Raw genomic sequence first — 15,996 nt, forward strand, 5'->3', positions numbered from 1 at the left:
CCAACAGCATCTCTATTACCGCCTTCAATAAGCTTAAAATAAGATCCTCTGAGAGGCTGAGGGCTTCATCATGTAAGAACACGATGCAGGAGGTCACACCATAAATCCTGGCAAAACGCAAAGTTCACAACCACAGTACCACTACAGCCCTCTGTGAGAGCCACAAGCTCTGCTCACACCAGGATCCTTCTCAAAAGCTTTGACTCCCTGGATCTCTGCCAGCAGGAGAGTCAAAACAGGGAAAGTTCAGAGGTTTTTACTTGTGTGGCATTGATAATGCAAGCAAACCTAACCTGTTAACTTCCTCCCTCGTGTGCAGCAGGCTGGAGGTTCCCCCACAGGCAGAATGCACATGCTGTACCAAAGGCCTCAAATTTGTCTGGGTTTGGTTAAAAAACTCTGTGGGTCATCAGAGCTCTGCTACAGCAGCATGTTTCACAACCCCACTTTGCTTCCATTCCCCCCCTGAGCAAGATCACATTCCCAAGGAAAGGCTGGAATGGACTGGGGGCGCCCTGGTCTGGCCCACAATGGCACAGGATTTCCCAGTTTATTCATGCCTGTCAGTTAACTTTCAATCTGAAAAGGATCATCATAGCATCACTTCATTCCCTTGGGAAACACACACCTTGGCTTTCTATGAGGGCCGGGCCTGTTAATTTCCTAACTGGAGAACCTGGATGGGCAGGTGGAATTTTGGAACAGCCAACAGTTACAAAAGGGCAAAGGCTAATTTGGGGGCTAGAGAGCTTCTCTCAGCCAGTTTTTCTCCATATCTGATAAAAAACACAAGCAGACACAACGACTTAGCAAAGATGTTAGGTGTGAACACCTTCCAGAGCAGCTAAAAGAAGCAATTCATCACAGGCAGGATTAAAGGCTCTTTTTTATTAAGCTCCCAGAGGGAAAATGCTTTTTGGACAGTGACTCCTGCTGGGAACATGCAGCCAGCACAGCTACACACCAAGCTTTGGAGAACTGGGATGGTCCAAAACACCCATGCTGGAAGGAGCTGGCATTATCCCCACCACCAGACTCTGCACAGCATTCTCCTCTCTAGAAGTCCTTGGGGAAACGACTGGAGCTGAAAAACCTTCTGCAGCCTCCTCAGAACAGAGCACGTGTGAAGTACTGGGGGCTGAGCAGCCTCAGGAATGTTACTCCCTTTCTGCAAGACACTACAGAGTTTTTTTCACCCTAAGGCAGCACATTCTTGGCTTTGGTTTTCAAAAGTCTGGGGTGATGTACCACACTGCAGTTTGGCACCAGCTGGAAGACAACGGTTGGCTCCTTCTGTTGAAGAGCAGCTATAGGTATGCATACCAGGGGTACCCACAGGCAGTTGGGCTTCCTGCTGGGTTTATCTCTAAACCATCAGAAAGGCACAAAAACACCATCTACATGCCAAAACATCAGCTTTGCCTTGGCACATCCAGTTCTTCAAGGATCCTTTTAACTCTCTCCACGATGGTCCACACTTCTGCCATGGCACCTCGGCCTGCAGGGTAAGAGCAAAACCACATCGTGAAATCCAGGGTGGGGGCAAGCGTGCAAAACTCTCCCAAAAAACTGTGTGTGGACCAAAATTCCCTATTTCACCTCCTTTCTCCAGCATAAACATTGCGTTATTTCAGTATCTTTTTGAAATGGTCTTTGCCTATACAAAAGACTTGCTGAATTCATGCCGAATTCCCACGACATGCTGAATTCCCACGACTCTGCAGTGAGACCCACAATATAGAGAGCAGTCCTGGATTCCCACCAGCCTGAATATTGGGAGTAACCCTTGGAGAAGGCTGAGTGCTGGACAGAACAAAAAGGAAAGCTTTTCTTTTCAGACTAGTTAGTTGCCAGATGGACATCTAATCTCCTCTGTGCTTCTGCTTTGCTCTGAAATACTTTTTAAACTCAGGTTCAGAATTTTAAGACCAGAGATGATTAAATCATCTTGTCCAACCTCGTGTGCTGAACTCAGCAGTGGGAACTCAGGCCATTCATTTCTGTTATTTGCTTGGAGCTGAGGAAAGGTGCTTCATTTGTCTCCTTTGTAAGACTGAAAAGGAGTCTCTATTGAGTTTTTGTCCTTCTGGCTAATAGCTCTCATAATTTAAAATACATGCCTTATTGCTCAGCAGAAATTAGTTCTGGGAGGTTTTGTTTTCCTCTTTTTCAGACCTGTAAATCCCAGAAGGTCTGGAGCATCCTGTGGATGAGCTGCAGGCACATTTGGGCCCTTCTGCTCTCCTAACCTTGAGGAGAGGAGCTACACCTGACAGGTGCTGCTGAACAGGAGACATACCCTGACCTTCTCTGAACGGTTTGGCAGAGCTATACCCTTCCAGAACACTTCCAAGGCCTGCCTTCTTCCTCCACCATCCACTTCTCCAACATCTTTGGCAATTCCCACCTGGATTTTTAGGTTTAGCAAAGCAAAATCTTGCTAAGCAGCCCATCTTACAGCACAGCTCATGCCTACAGGCAGAAATCTTCCAGAGTGCCTGGCTTGAGAAATCCAGCCAAGGATGATGAAGATACTGTCAGTATGGAAACTATCCAATCAAGGAACTCAATTTAATTTATTTTAACTCTCTTTGACATGAACTTTCTGTCTAAAACCACCCATTTACTGAGGGAGAAAAATTAATCAGGTAAAGCTTGTAATGCAAAAGCTTGGTGATAGTGAGGATCTGGTACATTTCAGGTGAGACCAACCACATGGGCTGAGGAAGAGAAACCTCTTTTAGAGCAAAACAAACCACAGTGTCAACAGACAAAACTGGTGCAAACTGAATCTCTTCTGCACCAGATGTGTGAGTGTTGCTACGTGTTTCTTGGGTGGAAACCAGGCAAACCCCTGCGTGGATGGAACCCACAAAACCAAAATGAGAGTGGAAGAGGCTGTGGGGTGATAGGCCTGAAGAAAGAGGGGAAGAGGTGAAAAAGTAAGTGGTGGAGTACTGGGTATTCAGAGAGATGGAATCCGTTACTGCTCTGCCATAATTTTCTTACAAACTGCCAGGAAAATCCTGGTGTTGCCAGCAGGAAGATCTTGTTGTGAATTGGTTCACAAACACAAGTGGAGTTGAGTCAGAGGTGGCTACTTCCTAGCACAGCTGTCTGTGCCATCCCTCTCCTCCAAGCTCCTTCAGGAGTTTGGTCTCACAGCAGAGACAGATGGGCTGGATATGAAGAAATTTGATGTAATCATGTCTAAAATCCCAGTGGAAGGATAACCACCCAGGATATTTCAACTGATGCCTGAGTTACTTGACTACACTTATTTAATTGTAAATATTTCCTAGTCTCTAGATCCAAAAATACAATCTCTAGAAGCACTGCAGCCACCTAAGGATTCCAAAATTAAGCCAGCCCTAGAATTTGACCATGAAGGACACTAGAACATCCTGGCTTAGGTACAGACTGTTTATTGAACTGACAGGGTGGTTAAAATCTAGCTGGAGCTGGGGTTGTTACACTAAAGTAGGAGCATTATACTGTGCAGTTAATAGCATGTTTGCTATTTTGCTATTATGGCTGGAATTGGGTGACATTTTACAGACAATTTGTCCAATAAAATTTTAATAAAAAACCAAATCCATTCATCCGAATGGTTTGTATCAAAACCACTCCCAAAAGTCAAAATACCTCCATTTAAAGCAGCTGCTAAAATGCAAATGAGACCATTTTAGTACTATTTCTTAGCACTGCAAGCTAAATCTATTGAATCTGAGCGTGACAACTTCCCCCAACCCCCTCTTTCACTTCACAGATAAATCTGATATCAAAACCCCAAATCAAAACTCCACTGAGAAGCTGAAGAGTAACCCAGGCAACAACACCACCACAAATGTTAAATGTGTGTCCAGCTACACCCTCAATCAAACGACTCATCTCATTGTCTGCTCTCAGGGACAAGATTTTATCCTGATGACAGAGCTGAGGAACTGAGGCAGGAGGAAAACAGCCCCCAGTCACAGCAGAGGGCAAAGTCAGGACACCCAAGTCCCAGGCTGATAACATTTATGGCAGAGATTTTCTCCTCTCTTCTTGAACTGAGCATTTCTGTTCAATATCAGGCTCATCTGAAAGCCTGGCCTGGATGATCCCTTAAGACTACTTAAAAATTAATAAAGAGGAATAATACAGGGGAAAGCTTCAGCTTGTTTGTACAAACCCTCGCAGTTCAACATCTCAGAGGCCACACAACAAAAGGAGGGCACGCCCCTTCAGGACGAGAGCAGCACAGGGGCAGGAAAAGGGTCAGAAGCCAGGGAAAAGGACTGACCTTCATCTCCACACACGAGTTTCTTTACTACACAGGGGATTTCCACGTAGCCAAAGCCTTTCAGCTGCTCCACCTGCCGAGCTGTGATGGGATGCTCCCACATGGCCGTGTTCATGGCTGGGCAGAAGAGCAGAGGTTTGCTCAGATCCCACGCGCGGATGACACAAGTCTGCGAGAGGAGCCAAGAAATGGGTCGGATTTCCTCATTCCTTCCCATCCCTTTGCTGCACAGAATTGCTTTCCCAGCCTGGACGTCATTTTGAGGCCAAAAGCCTCTATCTGTCAGCGCAGGTGGACTAACTCATGAGGCTGAGACTAATTTGTATCACATTCCAGCAAAGCTCATGTCTGACAGGCAGGAAAGACGAGGGAGGTTACAAAGAGGAGAGATCCCATCCCGCCATGGCCCAGGGCCAAGCGAGCAGTCCAGGCTGGAGCAAACCAAGCAGGAACAGGATGTGTGCAGAACTGCCAGCCCATGTGGGAGACAGAGAAGTTGAGGGGTGGCCACAGATCTTATCAGCTACGGAGAACCCCCAGGGCAACACTTCAGGTAAGCCAGCTGTAAAGATAAACACTGAAAGCTGGCAAGTGAATCTTTTTGAACTTCTATGCCAGCTGGTTCCATAACTTCTCATGAGGAAGCACTGCTGTGTACGGGATGCAAGCAGAGGGTAACACAAACACATCTGGGCTGCTGCAGCAGATGCTGGCAGATTACAAACTACCCAGCAGCAGCACTTCCAGATAACCCAAGTATCACCTCCTCTCCTTAAAAAGATAAATGCTGCTTGTTCTTAATGCAATGCCCATCAGTTTCCCCAGGTCTAGCAGCATTTAAGTCACGCAAATGAGCTTCCCAGTGAGCAGTAGTCCCTGGTGCAGGGCTCTCCTTGGATCAGAGTCCTTATAGGAACCATGCCCATCCTTTTTATACCCTGTGACTTGAACCCTTCCCACCACAAGGACTTCTGCTGTAATCTTTTCTAAACTGCCAACCAGCACCTCCAGCACTTGCTTTCCTTTCCTGGAGCTACCTCTTCCCTTCATAAGGCTCTCTGAAACGACTGGCAGGAGTCTGAAGCCATCCCTGACATCTTTCCCCTGCTGCTTTTCCCCCTGCTAAACCAACCATCAGATCCACAGTACTGAGGGGATCCAGAAGGACAAGACATTGCTTGTCCCTCCCACGGCTCTTTCTGACTTCTCTCAGAACCCCAGTAATCTAATCTGGGTGGATTTCTTTTCATTTATATGCATTTCTTACCCAAAAAGCTATCGGTCATGCAGATCTGCTGCTTCCTGAGAAATCTTTTGTGTGGTTAATGCCTGGCCACAAAACAGTTAGCCCCATTGAAGGTCCTCAGCACCCAACAGAGAAGCACATTCTCTTTTAATAGACTTTCTGATTAGCCTGAAGAGCCTAAAGAGCACTTTCAATACCAAAAAACCAAGCCTGAACAAGCAAAATACTCTGTAGCTGAGACGGGAAGGTAAGTAAAATGTGAGCATGTTTGAATGTCTGTGCTATGTTAGGTGAGGAGGTGATGAGGTAGCAGGAAGTAAAGAGTTTTATCTAATCTCACAGGTGTCTTTCCAGATTACATCAAAAAAATGCAGAGAGGAACTCAAAGTGAGCGTGTTAGTGTGTATGTGTCTCTGTTTATGAATGAAAGAGAGTGTGGAGGGTAGAAAGAAATACCATCCTCCAGAAAAAGCAGGAAAAGCACAAAATGGGGACTGGGAAATAACAGAAGAGGCTGACAGAACTGAAGAGTGGGACAGAATGTAGGTCAGGGAAGGAAGGACCAACTTTTTGAGAAAGAGCAGTGGAACCAGCCTGAGGAAGAGAGAGACAAGCAGATGAAGTGGAGGCAGAACATGCAAATCTCGCTGTTCAAGGTGCTGCAAAAGCACAATTCTCCGTGAAGGAAAGGTCAGGCAGTCCTGAGGGGTGAGAGGAGCGGCAGGCGGAGCCCCAGCTACTCACCAGCAGGTTGTCACAGATGCCATTGGCAACCTTTGCCAGCGTGTTGGCATCCAGAGGTGCCACCACCATCAGGTCAGCCCACCGCCGGAGCTCGATGTGCAGGACGGGGTCCGACCGACCCTTCCACAGCTGCGGAGGAGACAACACGGAGGTCACCAAACCCTCACGGGGGAACTCTGGGAACAACGGGCACTTCACCAATCCCACCTCAGAAAACACATCCCTGTGTTTAGGGAGCACAGTTTAAGGCATGGCAGTGAGGTGGGGAGGTACTTTCCCCACAAAGACAATTCGCACATCTGAAACCACGGATTTCAACTCACAGGAAAGAGCCTTCCCCATCCACAGCATCCCTCAGCTTTGGAATTGCTCCTAAGAGTTCCCTTTACACACATCACACCTGTGCAGGGAAAAGAGCTCCATCCTACCAGCCAGCTGAAGCCAGGCAGGACCAAACCAGGGGCACATTTCCTAGGAAACCCATGTGATTTATGAGCTTCACATCGAAGTGAAGCTTTCCACTGGCTTTTAACGAGGTACAGACCCCTAATTGTACAAGTCACTTTTAATTAGGATGTACAACCATCCTCCCAGCAGCAAAGGAAAGCCTCCTAAGTACTGCAGGGAACAGTCCTGTTGGTTTTCTCCACGATGGATGAAGTTCAGCCAGCCGGGCACTTCCTTCCTCTCTTGGCTCTTAGAATCACAGAATGGTTTGGGATTGAAGGGACCTTAAAGCTCACCTTATTCCAAGTCACTGCCATGGGCAGGGACACCTCCCACTTGACCAGGTTGTTCCAAGCCCCATCCAGCCCGGCCTTAAACACTTCCAGGGATGAGGCATCCAAAACTTCTTGAAATATTCACTCTGGAGTGATTATTTCTATTTTCTCTAAAGCCCTGATTTGCTCAAGTGAATTTTGGTCTTAAGAGCTCAGTTAACTGGGAAAGAGTCCAGAGAAGCAGCAAACAGCATCAGGTGCTTAATTCCCCAGAGGACACACAACCACAGGTCAGCACAGGGTGCATCAGGGCCACAAACTGCTCCTTCTCTGAGTCACGGGAAACCACAACAAAAGCACAGCATTCGGAAAGCTGGGGCTTCCTGAACACCTTTCCTACCTCTTCCACTCGTATTTTTTCTTGTAGTTTCATTGTCAGAGTGAAATATCTCACAGAGAGGTGCTGAGCAGGTGGTAGGAGAGAGTCCAGAGGAGGCCACCAAGTTATGAGAGGGATGGAGCACCTCTGCTATGAGGAAAGGCCGAGAGAATTGGGATTGTTCAGCCTGGAGAAGAGAAGGCCCTGGAGTGACCTAATTGTGGCCTTCCAGTACCTGAAGGGAGCTGACAGGATGGAGAGAGGCTATTTGCAAGGGCCTGGAGTGACAGGACAAGGGGGAATGGTTTCACTCTGACAGAGGACAGAGTTAGACTAGAGATTAGGAAGGAATTCTTCCTTGTGAGGGTGGGGAGGCTCTGGCACAGGTTACCCAGAGAAGCTGGGTACCCAGGTTGGGTGGGGCTTGGAGCAGCCTGGACTAACGGAAGGTGTGGAACTGGATGAGCTTTAAGGTTCTTTCCAACCCAAACCATTCTGTGATTCTATGATTGCTTCCCATCGTAAGTGTTCCGTGCCTGCTTTACAGTGTGCCAGCAGACCTCAAAGCCTGACCTGCACTTCTTCTATTACCCCACTGGGGATTCCTCAGAAATAACTGCCTGGAGCTGCAGCACTCTGGGATTCAGTAGATCTCCACCAATCTCTAGACCATCCAGAAGGTTTTCTGGCCACTGCCATTGGCATGGCTCTCTCCTCTTCAAAGTGATACTCACGTGTGAGTGCACTGGCAGGAGTAGTGGTAAACAGTAGAGCACCTTGTAACTACTGCAAAGTAGGGATAAAATGTAGGGGAAAAAATCTTCATGGTTATATAATGAACCTCTCCATACTCAAGGACTCTCCAAGTGTGTCAGCGAAACTGTAGTCAGGAGAAAGAGCCATTTTACAGGGTGCAGAGACGTTCACAGCCCTGACAGCTGAGCTAAGGAGAAGAAGCTGCTGCCTTTGTGACAAGTATGACTCACGACAAGCACCAAACACATTCACCACAGCTCTGCAGTGGCTTTCTTGACATTTCCTGACACTCCTCTCAGAGCAGCTGATTCCAGGGTGGTGAGAGAGTACTGCCTGCTGCGGGTCTGCTGAGGCGGGACAAAATCCTGCAGTACATCAGGGCAGCCTCTTTCTTCTTCCTTATTTACATCACAGTCTTCGAAAGCCATATTCCAAACGTACATTACTAGACCAAGGAGTGGGTCCTAGCCCAGGATTAAATAAGAACTAAGTGTGGTTTCTTGCAAAGAAGCTTAGATGATGCTTCCATTTGCAAGAACAACTCACCTGCCATTCATCTTCATCGCCGTAGAGGGTGACAGGAATCTCCTGAGCGTTGTAGAAGTGCTTTGCTCTCTCAGTAGTGACCACTTTCACCTCGAGCTAAGCAGAAAGAAAAAGACCAATGGTTAGACTTGAGGACAATTTTGAAAGCTCTGTGGCTTCTCAGAGGGCCTTGCCTATTCAAAACTGACAGGCCAAGCCACTGCAGATATCCACAGCAGCCAGAGACTCATTTCATGCCAACCTAAAATGGACAGGTCCCCACCTGCCAAACACATTCCCAGCAAGGACAGCAGAGAGGGCAGTGCAGGTGACAACAAGGTGCAGTTCTGCACAGAAATTCAAAAAGACAGCAAGAAACAGCAAACCAAAGCCCTGTGAAACTGAAAGATGCCCTTTAATCCCCAGATGTGCCTGCCAAAGGAAGGAAGGAAGCATCTTGCCTCAGTGGATTCCCTGAACCACAACTGCCAAGGTGACACGCCAACACGGCACTGCCAGGACTGCTCTTCCCACACTGGGAGCCAAGAGGAAGAAGCTCTGTGCCAAGAGAAAGCTGAGTGACCAACATAGGTGCAGAGAGACACCTAGGTATGCTGGGGCTCAGCACCCACCTCTGCTGCACAAGGCTTCCCAGAAAAGAGCAGCTCTGGAACACAGAGTGTGGTTCCCTGGTTGAACGGATCATGTCGTGCACTTCCCTCTGTCTCCTTCTGCCTCACCTCTCTCACTCCATGACCTCCTGATCCCAAAGGTGGGGAAGAAGCTAGAGGCTATGGGATGCTACATTTTAAAACAGTGTTAATCAGACCTGCTGATCTTACCAGAAGCAAGTGGGAGTTGTGTCTTCCAGCTATGCTTCCTATCAAAGCAAGATGGTGGGAAGAGGAAAGCCTCTGTGTAGGTGTTCATAGCACAGCATTTTTGTGCAGTAAACCAGTGGCTTCCATAAAGAGAGACTGGGTGAAGTGACATGAAGGTTCTCCCTGAAATCTCAGATAAACCTGCAAAGCCAGTGGCACCTCCAGTTATTGGTATATACTGGGAAAACCCTATCCCATCCCTCAGATCTGACACACATGCTTACGAGGTGCTAAGGTGAACCTCTCATTTCCTGCAGAAAACAAGTGGAGAAAGATTTTTTTTTCCCTGTTTTCTACCTGTCCTGTGACCTGTAGCACTGATAAATGCAAGTTCTCTGCAACAGGAGTGGCTGACGTGACAATCCACATTAACCCGGCTCCCATCACCATTTATTCCACTGGGAATGGGGCAGTGTTGATTCCCTGCAGGCTGTATGAGCAGAGTAACAGCTAGGAGTAGAGGAAAATCCCAGCCTTGGCATATTGTGGTCTTTGGTAATTTTCCCCATTTCCTGAAGGAAAAGTCAAAGTGAAATATAGCTGCACATGACACACCAGTGTTTGGTATTATTTATTTGCTTCTGTGCCTCTTCTAAATGTCTGTTCTTTTCCGAGTGAGCCTGACTTGGAATCACAGCTGTTTGTACTGTTTTTGAGCATGAAGATCATATTCACAGCCACGAGCTAACTGTATTATTTCCACACTAACCTCACCCCACAGGAAGCTGCTCAGAGCCAAGCAGTGGCACCTACAAAGGTGCTAACGCCGCTCTCTGCAGCACCACGGGCTCGTGTGAGGTGTTAACCTCAGTCTGCAAGAAAATATTTATTTGGGGATTTTAAAGAGCACCGTGCAGTTTGAAGGGGTTTGTCTTGTCTCTGAAATGGTACCATTAAAAAAAAAATTATTTCTTCCAAGCATAAACCCGGGATTAGAGAATAGCTCTGGCTTTTGAGCATTGCATCCAACCCACTACAAGCCAGAACACACCAGAGGGATGGCTGTTCAAGGACTCTGAGTGCTGATGACTCTATCACTCCACCAAGAAAACTGCTCTGAGTTAAATATTCTCCCTAATGAAGGTTTTCTGCTGGGGTGAGCTCCAGGTTCCCTTGTTCTCAGCAAGTCCTTCAAGTCCCTCCAGCTATGCTGCAAAGAGTTCAGTGTTCTCAAGATCGCTTTAGCCTACATATTTTTTTTTCTATTTACCTGGCACACCCTCTGTTTGCCCATGGATATCTTAATAAAGGCAGTCTAGCCACACTCAAATTCTCAAAGTGGAGACAGTTTAGATTAGTTACAGGTCTTTGGCTTAGACCCCTTAAGCCAAATCTCCAAAATAAAACTTCACTGCAAAACTGCTCTCCTTTGTTCAGGCAACATTGTTGGTCTCTGTTAGGAGGATTCTCCTAGTGCAGCCCTTTCTGCCCAGGTTAAGGGTGTATGGGATTTTTTTCAAATAACTTTCTCAGTTTTGACAGCAAAATCTTTATACACAGCCTGAGCACAAGCAAATGAGCAGCTCCTCTGTCGAATGGCACTGACAAGCTAAGGTAGAGGTTGCCTGGCATGTGCACAATGAAGTGACACGGTGTGATTCGAGCCTAAACTCCAGCTGACATCCTGCAGCTTCAAGGACAAAACAATTCACCCACAGAAAGGTTCGTCCTTGCCCTTATCATAGGATCACAGAATGGTTTGGTCTGGAAGTGACCTTGAAGGCAGCCCAGTTCCACCCCCCAGATTGCTCCAAGCCCTGTTCAACTTGGCCTTGAACACTTCCAGGGATGGGGCGTCCACGGCTTCTCTGGATAATCTGTGCCAGGGCCTCACCTCCTTCACAGGGAAGAATTTGTTCCTAATATCCAATCTAAACCTGCCAGTATAAACTCTTTCAGCTTAAAGCCATTCCTTCTTGTTCTGCCCCTCCAGGCCCTTGCCCAAAGTTCCTCTCCACCTCTCTTGGAGCTCCTCTAGGGACTGGAAGGGGCTCTAAGGTCTCCCCAAAGCCTATCACTAACCAATATCCTGCCAATAAGATTTTTGTCATGGTATGCCTGCCACTGAAAAACTCTATGAATGAGATGTGTGAGATGATGAGACCCTGTGCTGTGTCTCCACCACACCAGGTGCAAGGGCAATAATCTGCACTCATTGAAATTTCCCAGATCTCCAAAGAGGTTAAACAAAAGGCAGTGCACTGCAGTCACCCTCCAGAAGATGTTTTCAAGTTTAATGAGCAGCAAAGACCATCCTGCCAAGTTTCAAGCCTTTGACCACATCTCCTTTGGTATAAAGGCCTTCCTTTGGCTCCTGCCCTACCTCAGTTGAGGGTTTTGGAAAGTTCTTCTCCAGCAGTGAAGAAGTTGATGCAACAGCCTTGTGAACAGACCCAACAAACTCAACGGGAAAGTTACACTGACTCAGCAGGTCTTGAAATCACAGCAGAAATGAGTAAACAAATAATTTTCATTAATAAATTTAGTGTAAGAAACTCCTGGACGTTTCACTCTTGCATTTTATGCAACTAAAAGCTAAACCCAGTGGCCACAAAGTCTTCCACCAGATGTCACAGTCCTCTGGGTCTGCACAGAGTTTGTGTCCAGCTGCCTGCAGCTTTTAATTATGAATCAAACACTCAGGGACAAGGAAGGGTTTGAACTCACATTCCTAACGTGGATCGTTTGCATTCTGCCTGTCACCTTCACAGAAAGATGTTCCAAGCATCAGGAAAAAAAGGAAAAGAGACAATAGCCAAGCTAATCCAAGAGAGAGAGGATTAGAAGATCCATATCTCTGCCTCTGTGCTGATCACTCCCTTCCTTGGTGTCATTTTTCTTTGTCCTTCTTACTTCAGGCTGGGACTTTTGACCTCACTAATCACTTCAGATCAAGTAATAAATTAACTGAGACTTCTCTTTGCAACCCATTCCCCCCCTCTAGTATCCTTTCCAGCTGGAATATCATCATAAACCAGATAAATCAGCACCTCTTGTGCCTCTACTCAATGTATTCACAAGGTAAAGCCTCCCAAATCACTCTAAAGGATATTCATGAAGGAATGTAATCGATATATCTCAGATTTAAGTGCTCCTTCTGCCTTCTGCCACTTTTTCATTTTGCTGCTCCAAAATACCTGCTCCATTTCTTAAAAGTTTCCTCTAACTTTATTTTATAGCAGAAAAGAGCACGTTTCCCTCCCTGATCAGTTACCAGTGGCCTCTGCTGGGCACTTCTGTTACTTCAGACAATAAAGATTAAAAAAACAAAGTGCACAGACTCATACAGCAGTTTGTATTTTCTATTTCTGGTTTTACAAGGCCTGGTTTCCCCTCTCCTGGTCAGCCAGCAGCGTTTGTATTTTGAAAATCCATATCCCACCGATGGAAAACTGCACTATCCTGGAGATTTCAAGTTCCAGATGCATCACCCTGGACTGCAGCCACACCTGACAATTTGACTGACAAGGACAAATTCCAGAAAAAAACCCACCCAAAGCCAAGACCTATTCAAGTGTTAACTGATAGGAAAAACCAACAAAACAATTCTTAAAAGCTGGAGGAATTCTCCTCCAAAAAAATTGTTAAACTTAAAGGGCTCCAAGGAGGAACTTTTCATTTCAGCAGGAGCCATGCGATCTCTCCTCAAAACCAGGGCTTTTTCTCCAACTTTACAAAGCTCCACCAACAGCTTTTACTTACCCCAGGGATTTTCAGCAATTCCACAATGAGCAGGGGCAGCTTCAGAGCAGCCACACTTCCAGTCACCCCCACCAAGACGTGGAATTTTTTCTGTGGCATGGTTGAGTTTTTCCCTGCAGGAATCCCTGGTTCTAGCGGGGAGACAGGCTCCATACTCCAGTCAAACCCTGCAAGTACAGAAAAACAAAGACACCGGACTAACAGTGCCTCCAAGCACAGCAGGGCTCCAACCCCAACATATTCCAGAGGGCACAGATCCAAACCTGGACTCTGCATGACTCAATTCAAAATAGAGTCTAATCCACAAAGCTTTCGAGCACCAGCAAACCTTTAAGCTCAGTTTAATGTTTAATTGCAATTTAATTTTCTCACAGATAGTGTAAACACACCCCTAAAACCTGCACTAGGAGGCCACAAAAGTGCTCTGCTAACCCCAGCCCTAAAAACAAAGGAAATATGCTCTCAGATATTGAACATGGTCCAGAATTTAGGATAAATACCTTTCACATCAAGTGCTGCAAAGACATACAACCCCTAGCTGAGTTGCTTTCTCCTTATACTCCTAGTGGATAAAAAATTCAGGGAGATGTCTTAATATTTAAGAAGTTGGAGTCTCAAACCAAGCATAATCATCCTATTTCTTATTGTATTCCTCAATATTTAGAGCAGCCCTAGAAATTATTCCCTAGCAGCTTTAATTCAGGTCCCCTGCCTCCTCCTGGCTTCCCTGTGCTGCTGCCACACCAGCAGAAATCACAAATGACTGTTCTGGTGGGGAAATCATTAGAATTGACACAAATATCTCAAATATCAAAATATCATCAACTAACAAGTAATTAGCAAAGAGTAAATTCAGTGTTTGAAAAATCATGATATTCAGTGAAGTTTGTTCCATTTTAGTGATGTCCTTATTATTCAGACAAAGCTGCCTGGAAGCACTTTGGGTAGAACAAAGATGAAGAACAAGAGGTTTAGGCTGCCATTATTTTTGGGACCAACTTGGATGTTGGAGTGAGGAGGCTGGATTCCCCAGAGAGAGGAATTTCATAGGATCACGGAAGGATTTGGGTTGGAAAGGAAATTAGGGGTGATTCAGTCCCACTCCCTGCCATGGGCAGGGCACACTTTCCACTAGCCCAGGTTGCTCCAAGTTTTGTCCAACCTGGCCTTGGACACTTCCAGGGATGGGGCAGCCACAGCTTTTCTGGGCAGCCTGTGCCAGAACATCAGCGGGAAGAATTTCTTCCCAATATCCCATTAACCCTCCAGTCACTACCAGGAGCAGGTTAACTTGGGATCCTTCATGGTTGTGCAGCGGTTACATGGAATTCTGACCCTCTCACCCAGACAAACACCCCTTCTAACCCCCTCACACCACCACCACCTTCTTTTTCCATGCTCTGCTCAGAATTAGCATGTTTAACTCCAGCCCCAGAAGTTTCTCAGTGTGTTTATAAAATGCATTACCAGGAAAAGAGCCCAATTTCAGCTGTGCTGATTAGCAAGGGTACTAAGAGGTGAGGAAATGTAGCAAGCACATTGGCTGGGGGATTTTAATGCTACTATATGCTTCATATATTCATCTGTATCTAATTAAACTTAGAAAGTTATTGTTTATTTATAAATAATTAAAATTATTATTTAATTAAAACATCCCTAGGATGCTTTCAAAATTTCCCTTATGATTCCTAAATGACAATTAATTCCCCAAAGCATCCACAAATTAAAGCCTGGGGAATAAGAGGTCGGGCACCTTTCGAAACGGGTCACAAATGATAAAAATTACAAAATAATTACAAACCCGGTAAAATAACCATAAAGCAGTACTAATTATAAAATCATAAAATATCGATAAAAATTATAAAAGTATCACTTGTAAAAGTCATAAAAACTGTAAAATAATGGCAAAAAGGTAGAACAGTGACAAAAATTATAATAAAATATGTATATTAATATAAATATTACCAATTATTATATAGTATTTAACAATACATAATTATATATCATATACTAGTTGTATATCATTACAATTAAATATAATTACAATTATATATCATATATAATAATATATAACAAAAGGAAATATATAATATATGCTATATATTACATATCATATAATAGATATATATAATATATATCATATATTATATATTATATTATATATATAATATAATATATATTATAGATAACATTACCTATCATATAATATATATTATATTATATATATATAAATTACAATGATATTAAAGTGCTGGGTTGCACTCTTGCCCAAATACAGCCCTGGGGCAACAGCCACTAGAAAACAAGCAACTTACAGGCCTTATGCGTTATTTAAACAGAATTTTAATGCCGTAGTGATGCCCGAAATCGCTCCAAAACACGCCGCAAAAGGGCACGCACAGAGCAGCGCCGAGAAACGCCCCCCGCGGGCTTCCCGAACGTGACAAACGGCGTTTCTATAACGGTGGAGGCAGGGTGGTCGCGGTCCGGACTGACGGGGGAGAGAGAGAAGGCGACAATCCCCGAGCTCCGGCACAGGGACCGCGACCGGCGGCGGCGATACAGCCTGAGGGCGGCCCGGCCCGGCCCGGCTGGCGCGGGGGGCGCCGGGAAATGGCGGGGGCGGGCGGAGCGGGTGTCATGGCCGCCTCCCCCTCACACCCCCTCACGCTCCCTGTCCTGCCCTGCGGGTCCCCCCGCAGCCCCCGGTTCGGCGGCTCCGCTGCCACCCCGGGAAGGTTTTGAGCGTCTCGGTG

General features: G+C 45.9%; 1 protein-coding gene across 2 annotated transcripts; it reads right to left on the reverse strand.

The window, feature by feature from the left end:
• Positions 1-868: 868 nt before the first annotated feature.
• Positions 869-15,835, reverse strand: PPCDC (phosphopantothenoylcysteine decarboxylase). 2 transcript variants are annotated; one of them, XM_050309259.1, is made up of 6 exons: positions 15,556-15,825; positions 13,241-13,407; positions 8,679-8,774; positions 6,276-6,404; positions 4,286-4,454; positions 869-1,498 (listed from the first exon to the last, which is right to left on the reverse strand). In XM_050309259.1, the coding sequence occupies exons 2-6, from the start codon at positions 13,391-13,393 to the stop codon at positions 1,413-1,415; spliced, it is 633 nt and encodes a 210-aa protein (XP_050165216.1). In that variant the 5' UTR covers positions 13,394-13,407; positions 15,556-15,825; the 3' UTR covers positions 869-1,412. The 2 variants fall into 2 exon arrangements, with proteins under 2 accessions (XP_050165216.1, XP_050165217.1); XM_050309260.1 differs by lacking the exon at positions 4,286-4,454 and having other exon boundaries at positions 15,556-15,835.
• Between the last annotated feature and the right edge of the window lie 161 nt (positions 15,836-15,996).

Source organism: Myiozetetes cayanensis, unplaced genomic scaffold (assembly GCF_022539395.1).
Source record: "Myiozetetes cayanensis isolate MyiCay16 unplaced genomic scaffold, myiCay2020 scf14, whole genome shotgun sequence".
Classification (NCBI taxonomy): domain Eukaryota; kingdom Metazoa; phylum Chordata; class Aves; order Passeriformes; family Tyrannidae; genus Myiozetetes; species Myiozetetes cayanensis.